General features: G+C 42.9%; 1 protein-coding gene and 2 long non-coding RNA genes across 5 annotated transcripts; 2 read left to right on the forward strand and 1 right to left on the reverse strand.

Moving 5' to 3' along the window:
• The first annotated feature begins 5,713 nt into the window (after nt 1–5,713).
• Nucleotides 5,714–6,892, forward strand: LOC109867418 (uncharacterized). Of its 2 annotated transcripts, none has more exons than XR_004204778.1 (3): nt 5,714–5,907; nt 6,108–6,181; nt 6,389–6,892. It is a non-coding gene; the product is annotated as an uncharacterized LOC109867418 (long non-coding RNA). The 2 variants fall into 2 exon arrangements; XR_002251803.2 differs by having other exon boundaries at nt 5,714–5,849.
• Nucleotides 6,893–9,079: 2,187 nt separating this feature from the next.
• On the reverse strand, nt 9,080–11,072 carry LOC109867416 (uncharacterized). 2 transcript variants are annotated; one of them, XR_002251802.2, is made up of 5 exons: nt 10,588–11,072; nt 10,448–10,492; nt 9,750–9,805; nt 9,494–9,657; nt 9,080–9,323 (listed from the first exon to the last, which is right to left on the reverse strand). It is a non-coding gene; the product is annotated as an uncharacterized LOC109867416 (long non-coding RNA). The 2 variants fall into 2 exon arrangements; XR_002251799.2 differs by having other exon boundaries at nt 10,448–11,072.
• Nucleotides 11,073–11,164: 92 nt separating this feature from the next.
• Nucleotides 11,165–13,989, forward strand: ppib (peptidylprolyl isomerase B (cyclophilin B)). Its single transcript, XM_020456568.2, has 5 exons — nt 11,165–11,409; nt 12,908–13,021; nt 13,121–13,214; nt 13,312–13,496; nt 13,598–13,989. The coding sequence occupies exons 1-5, from the start codon at nt 11,275–11,277 to the stop codon at nt 13,718–13,720; spliced, it is 651 nt and encodes a 216-aa protein (XP_020312157.1). The 5' UTR covers nt 11,165–11,274; the 3' UTR covers nt 13,721–13,989.
• The last annotated feature ends 67 nt before the right edge of the window (nt 13,990–14,056 follow it).

Consider the following 14,056-nt stretch of genomic DNA (forward strand, 5'->3'; position numbering starts at 1 on the left):
TCGCAAGGCTGCAGGCCCAGACTGCATCCTCAGCCGCGCCCTCAGAGCATGCGCAGACCAGCTGGCTGGTGTGTTTACGGACATATTCAATCACTTCCGTCATCATGAAGTGCTTTGAGAGACTAGTCAAGGACCATATCACCTCCACCCTACCTGACACCCTAGACCCCCTCCAATTTGCTTACCGCCCCAAATAGGTCCACAGACGATGCAATCTCAACCACACTGCACACTGCCCTAACCCATCTGGACAAGAGAAATACCTATGTGAGAATGCTGTTCATCGACTACAGCTCAGCATTTAACACCATAGTACCCTCCAAACTCGTCATCAAGCTCGAGACCCTGGGTCTCGACCCCGCCCTGTGCAACTGGGTACTGGACTTCCTGACAGGCCGCCCCCAGGTGGTGAGGGCAGGTAACAACATCTCCACCCCGCTGATCCTCAACACTGGGGCCCCACAAGGGTGCGTTCTGAGCCCTCTCCTGTACTCCCTGTTCACCCACGACTGCGTGGCCACGCACGCCTCCAACTCAATCATCAAGTTTGCGGACGACACAACAGTGGTAGGCTTGATTACCAACAACGATGAGACGGCCTACAGGGAGGAGGTGAGGGCCCTCGGAGTGTGGTGTCAGGAAAATAACCTCACACTCAACGTCAACATAACTATGGAGATGATTGTGGACTTCAGGAAACAGCAGAGGGAACACCCCCCTATCCACATCGATGGGACAGTAGTGGAGAGGGTAGTAAGTTTTAAGTTCCTCGGCGTACACATCACAGACAAACTGAATTGGTCCACCCACACAGACAGCATCGTGAAGAAGGCGCAACAGCTCCTCTTCAACCTCAGGAGGCTGAAGAAATTCGGCTTGTCACCAAAAGCACTCACAAACCTCTACAGATGCACAATCGAGAGCATCCTGTCGGGCTGTATCACCGCCTGGTACGGCAACTGCTCCGCCCACAACCTTAAGGCTCTCCAGAGGGTAGTGAGGTCTGCACAACGCATCACCGGGGGCAAACTACCTGCCCTCCAGGACACCTACAACACCTTCATCTAGATCAATAACAGTGGGATGATCAACCTTACAGCCTTTCAGTAGCAACGGTAGGTTTTAGGTTTTAAAAACAATTACAATAAATGCAACAGTTGGACAAAGGATGAAGATACTCCAAACTTTGGGGATTTTTCTAATCCATCAGATATTATCTTGTAAAGGAGTACGTAACTGGCGGCAGGGAAGTCAGGCGCAGGAGAGCAAAACTGGGTAATCAACTGAGCAGTTTTATTCATAAAACCACCGGAAACCAGAACAACAAACAAATAGGTACAAAACCCGTCGCGCTCCAGCGAAACCGTGCACATGCACTTACAATAAACAATTCCGCACATAGACATGGGCGGGAAACAGAGGGTTAAATACACAACATGTAATGAGGGAAATGAGACCAGGTGTGTGGGAAGACAAGACAAAAGGAAAATGAAAAGTGAATCGATGATGGCTAGAAGACCGGCGACGCCGAGCGCCTACCGAACAAGGAGAGGAACCGACTTCGGCGGAAGTTGTGACATATCTGAATTATAGCACATGAAACCTTTTACTGGCACGGACAAATAATTAATGTAGTTCAGTGATTTTGGTAGGAATTCAGGTATTCAATTTATTGTGAAATTTAGAAGGCACTCATATATATATATTTTTTATTGAATCAGGTATTTTGGTAATGCTTCATTTTAAGGGGTCCTTATTCAATGTAATTACCCTGTAACAAGTATTGTATAGTGACACTGTAATAACATGTAACTGGTGGTAATTGCGGGGTGCAACAACGAATGCTTGTTACCATGCTGGTTAAAATGTTTACGTTTCCGATAGCAACCCAACGCACCATATCTCAGCCTGCACAAACCATGTAATAAGTGTTAGACAACTGAAAACCCGACCACCTCATTGACACAACTCTGCAATAAAGGGCTCTGGAGTCGGATGCACAGACCCAATCGCAAAAACGGGTTCACAATGTTTCCACATCAAAAAAATACTTACAATTGTTAAATAATTTAATGGTGCATTTGAAAATCGGGCAATTACTTTAACCATCAATTAAACATTTTTAGAAACTATAATAAAAAGTTATGGTTAACATTGTGAAAGTCATTCATGCTTTCCAAATGGTAAGCCTATTATTTAAAGCTTGGTTGAATAAGGGTTTATAAATGCACTTAAAATGGTCATAAGACAAACTCTTATTCCATCATGTAACCTTGCAAGGGGTTTCCCTGTTGAGGAACATTCTCATTTTTGGATGGGATGCATTGGTGCAATTATTGATCTATCCCAGGAATTAAGGCATCATGTCAAGATCTCAATGATGTATATCATGTTTGGCTCTGGCACAGTAGCCAACTGTATGTGGTGTAGGCTATTGCCCTGAAACAAGAATATAGTAGCATCCAGAGTCTGCCAGTGCTTCTGATGGCCTTGCATCATGTGCATTCCCCTTTTGACACATGTGTATACTGAACTTTCTATGATTAGATTATAAAAAATGCTGTACAATACAATAAGAATAGGCTCTTTTTTAGTGTATCCTTTCATTCAGATCCACTCTGACTGTTCTGATTGCTGCACTATAATGGCTGTAATTGAGTTTTCCTCGATAGAAAACCTATGAGAGGATTGGAGCCTAACCAGCTCTGCTACAGCGAGTAAAATAGTCAGAGTGAGGTGTTCTCTCATTTGTGTCTATACCAGTGGCGACCCGTCATTCAGGGTAGGTGGGGCAGAGCCTGTTAGGCTGTTTTCATGTTTTCCAGAGTGTTGGTAACTGTGCTGTTTTGTGCTGTGCTGTTTTGAGCCCCACATTTTTTGCACAAAAAAAAGAGGGCTTGCATGTTTTGCATGTTATTTTGGAATTAATACGTGTCACATATCAGTTTACAAACAATGTCAAAAAAGGTATATATCACTGAGTTAATAAAGCTGCATACACTCATGTTCTATTATTTGTTTTCTTGAGTAAGGCAGCTTCAAAATGCAGGCGTTTCAGCATAGCTCAGTGCTTTCTGTGGTGGTGGGGCATGCCAGCAAAAAATAGGAGCATTACGCCGTGATTGGTTCAGTGTTCTGTCACTCATGAGGACACAACGTCATCGCAAAGTTTATGTCCTTAGAGAAATAATAGACATCCAAAATTTCAGCTCTTTGGGTCCTGCCATAGAGTTATATTACAAGTGCCCTTCCAAGAAAGCTCAAGATCATTGGCCACAGATAAAATTACGTCAAATCAGATTATATGTACAGTAGTTTTGATTGGACTGATCATGTCAAAATCTTACTTTCAAAGTCTTAGCTAGGAATCATCATCATGAATCAAGTTGACAATCTACTGGCAAATGCTCTTTAATCCTTGTCATATGAAGAGAAATTATAGATAAAGCGTATCGGTGCTCATCGGCCATAAAGATTACATGTAACAGTATAACTTTACACCGTCCCCTCGCCCATACCCGGGCGTGAACCAGGGACCCTCTGCACACATCAACAACAGTCACCCACGAAGCATCGTTACCCATCGCTCCACAAAAGCCGCGGCCCTTGCAGAGCAAGGGGAACTACTACTTCAAGGTCTCAGAGCAAGTGACGTCACCGATTGAAACGCTATTTAGCGCGCACCACCGCTAACTAAGCTAGCCGCTTCACATCCGTTACATACACAACAAGTTGGAAATCGCAAATTCAACAATGAGTCGTTTGGAAGGAATCAGTGGCTGACTGCAAGCAGTGCAAAGCAACCAGTAGCCTGCTATTCAATGGAGTGGCTGTGTGTTTGACAAAGTTTGATGACATAACCCCCAAGCCAAGTTGAGTCCAAAAATGTCTTGTATGCTGCTGCATAAATTATGCAATATGCAAGGGAGATATGTATACTGTAGCTAAGAAAGTAATACTAAGTGTATGTTGTGCAGTAAGCTGTTAGTAGCCCATAATTTGGTCTATTTTCACCTTTTAATTTCGCCTAACATTACTGTTCTGACTTGGTGGTGCTGCACTTGTAGCCTTTCAACCAGTTTTTGAGAAATGTCACCATCTAACATTGTAAGTTTCATTGTCTGCTCCCTTTATTTATCCTACGGTTCTGACTTGGTGTACAGGTTAAATACTGCAAGAGCAGCCCACGTTCTGCATTCTGTTGCTGTACATTTCAAAAGTGCCGAACACATAGTTACTATATTGACTATGTCCGTTGTCATTCGCTCATTAATGTCTTAAACGAAATTACGGAATGACTCTTATCGTTCCCTTATGCCATCGTTTGTACATCTCAATTGTAAGTAGAAACCATATTTGCTTAAGCAAGTCAGCCATATCAGCTATGTTTTTAAACGAGGCTGAATTAATTGTTTCACTGACAAACAAGGCTCCATTGACAGCCAGGTGTAGCGGTGGTAAGGATTCACTCCATTGTGCTGGAAAGAAAGCTCTGCTGTTGGGACAGCTTTATGTAGGCCTTAACAGTTTGTGGGCACCGCTTGCCACCGTTATAGTGCAACTAATGTATTTTTTAGTGTTGTGTTTTTGTTGGAATGCATTTTTTATTTTTATGTTTGAGTTTTCCCCACTAAGATTTACAGGTTAAAATCGCCACTGGTCTGGACGTAGCTAGCAAGCTAACCAACGTTAGCCAGTTAGCTTTGGTGCTTGACTGAGGTTGAGGTCAGAACGCTTGGATCAACCCAACTCCTTGGACAGACTGAACGCTCTGAATTTACAAACAATCGGACAACGCCCAGAGTGCACTCCAGAATGAATAAATGAACACACCCAAGTTGCTAGGTTTTTCAAACGTACTTCTATATTACAGCTATGTTGTTGCCATGGCAGCACCCTAAGCAGAGAGCTCTATGTGGATTTAAGTGTTTTATCTTTTTTTGATAACATTGAGTTTTATTGCATATTTCTGGTTGTTTTGACCCACAGATTTGCAGATGGACTGGCAGGTCAAAAAAATTTGGCTTGGCTAGCTAGCTAATGTTAGCTGGCTGGCTAATTATTTTTGATTGAATGATTCATCTGGCCCAGCTTTTTTGTTTCACCTAAACTACTGGTTCCTGATCTTTTAAAACAGTCACCTGAAAGGAATGTGTAATGCAGTGCTGAGGCAGAGGGCTTGTAGTGAGGATGACTGGATTGCAGTGTTGCCAACTCCTGTTAGGAATGTAGTTATTGGCTGTCCTAAAAGTCACTAAATTACGTCATCGCCTAATTTGCATAATTGGCCACGTGAACGCAATTGTGATGGACGCTGTGGGAGAGACAAAAAGTGAGTAAAAAACACCCTAAATATGTTTAGAACTACAAATGAACTTTCGTCTGTCTTGTTTTTTTTAAATGTCACAATTCCAACCCTCCTCATTTATCCGGGTTTAGGACCGGCAAAAGTGACCCAAAATAGACACTCTGGCGGAGTTACTTCGTTTTTTAAATTTTATGTGTTTCTTAATGTGGTTTGGTTTTTAACCTATGGTCCACTTAGGAGCCTACAACAAGTCACAGGAAAACATTAACATTTTTAACCATAATTTTTTTTTTGTATACAAGCTACATTAACAATCTAAATGGACCAAAAAGAGACAATAGAAAAAAACTGTCAATGGCAATGTGAGAAAATTATGTTAACTAGTCTGGCCCTAATTCAGGTTAATTGTATTTTTTTTTTAATGTAAGCCAGGGGCGGCTTCCCGCATGACCGATTCATTTGCAGTCTGGACGAGGAGGGTTTGAACATCTCCTGCTCTGACTGCAGCTGGGAGGGACTGCTGGCGAGGACTTGGCCGCCTGTGAGTGCTTTGGGACGGGGGTGGGGCCCACGGCAGCACCTGCTACTCGTTGAGAAGAGTAAGAACGATACGTGCTTTCACGTCAGTCTCCAATAACACCAGAACAAGTTGCTAGATTTGTCTCTAGTCGTTTTTTATTTGTCGCTAGAGGGGTCTGAATATAACGACAAAGTCGCTAAATTGACAACACTGGCTCTGTGCGCACCTGCCACCAATTTGCCTTGTTAAATACCTGAGTTCCTTTGTCTTTTAATTCAGTGCCAAACAACCAATGCAGTTGTGAAGAACTCTCCCGCATTTATTTCTGTCATCTGTGCTTCCCAGTGTCCAATGTGAGTAACTTGAAATATTGTTTACATTTTACTTGCTTTTTCATAGTATAGAGCGCATTTCGATGCATTATTAGTGGCAGTATGTTTTGATGTTGCTGCGTATGGATAGTAATATTTGCTATGAGATTAATATATTTTGTAAATGTTTAAGAAATGTATTTGAGGAATAATGGAATGTTTGTAAAATTATACTAATCTTTTTTTTAGCACTTACAGAAGTGAAATGGATAATTGAAAGGATCAAATAAATGGGAGCTGCAACTAAAAACCATAACCTCAAGTCTCTCCCCCCATCCTTGCCCTCTGACTGGGACAGCTGCATCTGTATCACCATCTACTCCCACCAGTGCATTCAAAATAGGCAGCCTGCCTTAGAATATTCTATCTTGATCATTTTGAAATGTAGTAACAGGTCCAGGTAGAATAAACAAGTCTGTAGGCCTACATAATACCATAGAAACAGTGTTCTGTGAATATAACAATGTGCACCTTCATCTTTGGTCATTCCCAGCCGATACAGATACTGTGCCCATCTGCATTATGTCTGGTGGTAATGGGGCTGCCTTGGCAAAAGTGAGTGGTCATACCTTCCTGTGTGGTGTCCTGTATACAACAGGAGTTCTCTGGTGCAGAACATACAGGGTTTCCCCCTCCCCATAATGACTGACACTATTCATTTAAATAATAAAAGACAATGCAAGTAAAAGTTGAATGCAGAGTGCCAGGTCTCTCCATTCAGAGACAAGTATCAAGCCTGTCTGTCAGTCTGGACTTCGTACCATAATCTTGCAAGTCTCCATGCGCAGCCCCCATCCATGTTTCTGTGGACACATACAGTCACTGTTCTATTACCAATGGCAGTTAGAGATACTATGTTTTTTTACTTTTAATTTCACCTTTTATTTAACCAGGTAGGCTAGTTGAACAAGTTCTCATTTGCAACTGCGACCTGCCAAGATGAAGCAAAGCATTGACACATATAACACAGTTACACATGGAATAAACAAACACACAATCAATAATACAGTAAAAAAATCTATATACAGCATGTGCAAATGAAATAGGATAAGAGAGGTAAGGCAATAAATAGGCCATGGTGGCAAAGTCATTACAATAAAGCAATTAAACACTGGAGTGGATGAATGTGCAAGTTGAGATACTGGGGTGCAAAAGAGCAATAAATAAATAAATACAGTATGGGGATGAGGTAGATTGGATGGGATATTTACAGATGAGCTATGTACAGGTGCAGTGATCTGTGAGCTGCTCTGAAAGCTGGTGCTTAAAGCTAGTGAGGGAGGTAAGAGTCTCCAGTTTCAGAGATTTTTGCAATTCGTTCCAGTCATTGGCAGCAGAGAACTGGAAGGAAAGGTGGCCAAAGTAAGTGTTGGCTTTGGGGGTGACCAGTGAGATATACCTGCTGGAGCGCATGCTACGGGTGGGTGCTGCTATGGTGACCAGTGAGCTGAGATAATGTGGGGCTTTACCTAGCAGAGACTTGTAGATGACCTGGAGCCAGTGGGTTTGGCGACTCAATTTGTTGAGTAGAGTGTTGGAGGCTATTTTGTAAATGACATCGCTAAAGTCGAGGATCGGTAGGATGGTCAGTTTTACAAGGGTATGTTTGGCAGCATGAGTGAAGGATGCTTTGTTGCGAAATAGAAAGCCGATTCTAGATTTAATTTTGGATTGGAGATATTTAATGTAAGTCTGGAAGGAGAGTTTACAGTCTAACCAGACACCTAGGTATTTGTAGTTAGAATATAATAAATATATAAGTCAGAACAGTCCAGAGTGGTGATGCTGGACGGGCGGGCAGGTGCGGGCAGCGATCGGTTGAAGAGCATGCATTTAGTTTTACTTGCATTTAAGAGCAGTTGGGAGGCCACGGAAGGAGAGTTGTATGGCATTGAAGCTCATCTGGAGGTTAGTTAACACAGTGTCCAAAGAAGGGCCAGAGATATACAGAATGGTGTCGTCTGCGTAGAGGTGGATCAAAGAAGCATCAGCAGCGAGAGCGACATCATTGATGTATACAGAGAAGAGTCGGCCTGAGAATTGAGCCCTGTGGCACCCCCATAGAGACTGCCAGAGGTTCGGACAACAGGCCCTCCGATTTGACATACTGAACTCTATCGGAGAAGTAGTTGGTGAACCAAGCGAGGCAATTATTTGAGAAACCAAGGCTGTTGAGTCTGCCAATAAGAATGTTGTGATTGACAGAGTTGAAAGCCTTAGCCATGTCAATGAATACGGCTGCACAGTAATGTCTTATTGATGGCTGTTATGATATTGTTTAGGACCTTGAGCGTGGCTGAGGTGCACCCATGACCAGCTCTGAAACCAGATTGCATAGCAGAGAAGGTACGGTGAGATTCGAAATGGTCGGTAATCTGTTTGTTAACTTGGCTTTTAAAGACCTTAGGCAGGGTAGAATAGATATAGATCTGTAGCAGTTTGGGTCTAGAGTGTCACCCCCTTTGAAGAGGGGGATTTGTGTAAGATCTCACCTATGTTGAAGTTTAAACAGGTCAGCCTAAACCTAATTCTGTTCTCCCCATCAAAGACTGTTGGTGAGCAGGCAAGATGTGAGGATGGAGGTGAGGTCTTTGCTAGAGCCCTATTGATGGACATAGTAGCGTAGATCCGCTACTGGTCCCTCAAAGATGATACTGGTCGGTCACACACACACACAGCACTGATTACATTACCAATGGTGGTTATGATTAGCTTGGTAGAAATATCCTGATTGCTCCATTCACCTTTTCTATTTCACTTCAGATATAAAATTTGAAGTGAAATAGAATGATGAACATGGATCAGGCTGGTTCAACCAGGCTAGGTTATGCCCTGGACATTATACGCAGCTAAGAAGTAGAAAATAAGCAACAACTAATGTCAGTTTACAGAAATTGTTTGTATTTGTACAAATTATGATCCTGTGAAAGCTGTTGCCGCTGACAAGTGAAGGTCGCTGGTCGGATACTTGTCAGCCACAACTGCTCTATTCATAGGAATGCTCACTGTGAGGGCATGTCTGCATGATGCTTGTCTTCTCTATGCTACATGTTCAGCTGCAAACTGGACATCTCTCAAACAACTGCAGCAGCCAATCTTATTAGGTGGTGTTGACTGGAAGTGCCTGTGACAGGGTGATATAATAGACAGCCATGTGGTAAATTGCATTTTGTTCTAAAGGACAAAGCTTTTTGCTAATACACTTCACAACCAAAATGACTCTACTTAACTGGGGAATTAGCCTACTTTATCAAGCCAGGTATTTATAAAAAATGAACTTTTCACAAACATTACCTGTCGATGAAGCCATCTGTGTCGTCAGGGCAGTAACTCACGGTCAGAGGCCTCTCATGACGGTGTGTCCTTTTCATCAGAGTTGAGGGAGACTGGCAACAATGGATGAGGTGTCACAAGAGTACTTGTAGTGAAACACTTATTCTGAGGTCTTGCCTGACAAGCTGTGAAAAAAGCAAGTGAACAGTGAATTCAAATATTTTTGGAGGTCTCTAAACCATTGCAATCACATTGCTGGACATGTTATGATACCCACCCCACCGTTGCTCCTTCTGGTAGGTCCCAGCATCCGTTCATGACCACGGGATCAGTCTGGCACCCAATTATGCCCATTGTTTAACAGAAAAACAGGTTCAACGATTGTCATCCTACCTAAATTATAAACACAGCTCGAGAAATAAGGTAATCTCTTTTGAAAGCTACTTCTATGCTTTACAGATGTAGATTGACTGAATTTGTTACTGCTAGTTGGGACACTGTTGTAGTCAGACATGAGTTAACTAGTATCGCCATTACTGCCTCCAATATTTATTTGTGCCCTAGAAGACATGGGCTGCGCCTCAGAGGCTAATGTGACTGTTTCGTCTAAATTACACTACACTAATTTCGAGTGGCATGGCAATATGACATTGCCAAAGTAGGCAAATAATTAGTAGCAAACAATTTTGCAATAATTATGTCAAATTTACTTTAGATCGGTTGCAACTCATTACTGTTACTATCAAAGTTTGTCAAAAATAGCTAACAATGCTAATGTTAGCTAGCTAAAATACAGCGGTCCCTTCAAAAGTTAATATGGCGACATCACAATCATGACAAAATGATTGTATTTAAGTAAGTATTTGTCTTCTTTTGAAGTGTTATTTTTTCCAAGCCAAATCCGAGTTGAGGTAGGCTGACATTAGCTAGCTGTGTCAGCTATGATAGTGATAGTGGTTATCAAAATATACTGACCGTACATAACCAGCAGTCTATGGTCGGCCGGTATACTGACATCCACTGGGGACCAACGGAATAAAACTTGCATGATGGAGTCCTTCTGCAGGGCAATGCAAACCATAGTTGTTGAGTGTGCATCCTTAAAATATACCCACCTTCAACCTAGCTGAAAGCATGCATTGCATGGTGAATCCGTATAGGGCTTTTCAGTCTCAAACGGCCATGATCGCTTTGGTTTAGGACGAAGAAACAATTGAGTTCCAATCCATGAAAGGAAACTAAGTGGGAGGGGCAATTTACACGTGGAGTTTGACAAAAGGGGCATGATTTATTGACATAATTGTAATCGAAACCCAACCTTCATTTACTCGGTGTGATGCCCCGAGGTTCTAAACTCGGTTTCAGACAAGACTGACTTCATGAACAAAATTATTATTTTAACACTTTGTAGTCAAGTTTGACACTAGAATAAATGTTTGACTCATATCAATGCCACATCGCTGTTTTTTTAGGGGCAGTCGCTCTTTAACTATTTTAAATGTAAACTTCAATGGGGTAGGGACCAACCCGGGCCAGATAATCGAATTCACGGATGTGTCTTTATGTGCGCATTACGCGTATCCATCCATGATTGGGTTATACATTGCATAATGTGCAGACTAAACCAATCATAGTAAAACGTTTTATTTTGGCTAGATTAAAACCGCACCTCCTCCAATTGGATATCATGGGCGGAGGGTAAAGGCTTGCGTTAAGGCAGCTGTCTCCACCCCGGATATACCCACTTTTCCCCCGGCACATACACGTACATTAGGGCCGCCACGGCTACACTTTTCTTGTTCATGGTTCGAATCTGCGAGAGAAGGATGAAGTTTTTGGTTGCGGTCACGGTCATCGTTGGGTCGGTGATATTTCTGCTCTTCCCGAGCGGATCAGACGCTGACGAGAAACAGAAGGGCCCAAAAGTCACGGCCAAGGTAAGGTATCTAGCAAGTCGAAAGACGGGAGGGATTTTTTTTGTGCACAACTAACGTTTGCAGTAAGAAACCGTTTTGTGCGGTCTGACTTTTCAGGTCTAAAATATTGCCAACTACAATGTCATAAGACGTGATACAATTAAACGAACTCGGCGAAATGCGATGCAGTGGTTAGTTACTAGTCGGCCTCGATGCTTGCACGAAATACAGGCCTTAACTAGCTAGGTTTTTTTTTTTAGCTGCTGTAGTTAACTAGGCCACGTCCACTTATTCGGCTTGGAGCTACGTGTGACTGCGCCCAACGTCGTCAGCAATTGTTTTTATTTAACCTTTATTTAACTAGGTAAGTCAAAAACTAAAATATTTTACAATGATGGCCTACACCGGCCAAACCCTAACCAGGACGAGGCTGGGCCAATTGTGCACCGCCCTACGGGACTCACGATCACGGTCGGTTGTGCTACAGCCCGGCATCGACCCATGGTCTATAGTGATGCCTCTAACACTGGTGCAATGCCTTAGACCGCTGCACCACTCGGGAGCCCATTCACGAGTCTAAAGAAAAAACGTGCACACGTAATTGGAAGTCATTTTTGCGTTTGTGAAGCATTGGGTTGTTTGACCGGTTATAGGCAATGTAGTTAGCGTGTTACTTCCATAATCAAATTTCCGGACAACCTACTGCAGCTAATGGTTAAATGAGAACTAAGAAACCGGTTTTGTTGCAAATCACAACCTTCAAACAATCCTTACTGCCAAGCATGTCTGGGCGGAGTCTTCCTCAAACCTTTTAAATGAAATACCAAAAACTGTTTTGGTTTACTGCTACTCTAAGCAGTAGCGATGCGTGGGTAAAATCAATGGGAAATGCCAATGCTATCCACTTACATGTTGAAGAAACGAACTCACTGTCCTACAGTACACGCTCTAATGTCTACGGCTACCTGGCTAAAATGCTTGCTCTAGGATAACTTTCATTCATGGGCAACGTTAGCTAGTTAACATTACCTGCTACATATTGAACTTCCATCCTCTCAGGCCAAGGTTAGCTTAGCTCAACCCTAATTTGATACTTTTTTTTGTTATCATGGTAGGCGAAATGCTCGCTGGCATTCCTTGCATTCCATGCAATGCTATGTGCGGCAACAATGTTAGTCGTTTGGGCCAGACAGCATCAGATGGCCAACACGTAGAGGGGCGCTGTTTCACTTGCTCAGATGCTATTTCCTGTGAGCTACATTCAGCCTCTTGAGAACTGAAGGAACATTATGAAACGCGGGACAGAATATATATATATATTTTCTATTCCGGTAAAGCCTAGCATCCATGAATACACGCCACTGTAAGATTATGTAAATGCATCTACATTTCTCTCTCGTATGTCACTTGAGTTCCATGGTTGCCTATCTGTAGTGCTCAGGGGATGCCATTCCAGGATGAGAACATGTTGCCTTTGAGAATTCCTGCTAACCCATTTACTCATGCTTTCCCTTAACAGGTTTATTTCGACATCAGAATTGGAGATGAGGATGTTGGCCGAATTGTCATTGGGTTGTTTGGGAAAACGGTACCCAAGACAGTTGAGAACTTCATTACACTAGCAACTGGAGAGGTGAGTCTTTTTATACCCAGGGTATTCGATTTAGCAAATGGATATGTTATGGTAGAACCATTGAGGTACTCACTAATGCATTGCTTCTTGTCTCCACAGAAAGGATTTGGCTACAAAAGCAGCAAGTTCCACAGAGTTATCAAGGATTTTATGATCCAGGGTGGTGACTTCACCAGAGGAGATGGCACTGGCGGTGAGGGGAATTCACACCTAGAGTGATATAACTACCAATAATGGTATGGGCATCAATGCAAATGTTGATTATTGTCAATATCCTTGTTTCCCTGAAGGCAAGAGCATCTACGGAGATCGCTTCCCTGATGAGAATTTCAAGCTGAAGCACTACGGACCTTACTGGCTGAGCATGGCCAACGCTGGCAAGGACACCAACGGCTCCCAGTTCTTTATCACCACCATTCAGACACCTTGGTTGGATGGCAAGCACGTGGTTTTCGGCAAAATTTTGGAAGGCACGGTGAGTACTCCCCACCCACCCCAACACAGAACAAATACACACCTCCCCCTGCAGCTGAATCTGTTTGCATACCCCTCACTCGCGGTATTGTTCCCCTACAGGATGTGGTGAAGAAGATCGAGGGCACAAAGACAGACGGCCGGGACAAGCCCCTCAAAGACGTGTCCATCCACGACTGTGGCAAGATTGAAGTGGAGAAACCCTTCGCGATTGCCAAGGAGTAAAAACAAGGCAACTTTATTAAATGGGGGAGCAGGACTGTGGGGTGTAGGTAGACCATTGAATTTTCTGTTTTGTTTACCACTGGGGTCCTGTAGTGGGGCTCCTGCACGGGTTGTCCTGGTAGCAGAAGCTGCCCATTGAAGTGCCAGATCAACGCAAAGGCATACTGGGTCCATTTCCAAACAGGCATTCCAGTATGGTTGTCGTGCAGCTGATACCTGCTCATTTTTGTAAAGGATACATCTTCAATAAAGGATCCAGGTTTTGTTAAGATGGTTTCGAGTGTTCAATTATTGATGTTTTAGTAGTGTTATCACATTGTTATTGATTACTGCATT

The sequence above is a fragment of the Oncorhynchus kisutch genome, linkage group LG22, assembly GCF_002021735.2.
Source record: "Oncorhynchus kisutch isolate 150728-3 linkage group LG22, Okis_V2, whole genome shotgun sequence".
Taxonomy (NCBI): Eukaryota; Metazoa; Chordata; class Actinopteri; order Salmoniformes; family Salmonidae; genus Oncorhynchus; species Oncorhynchus kisutch.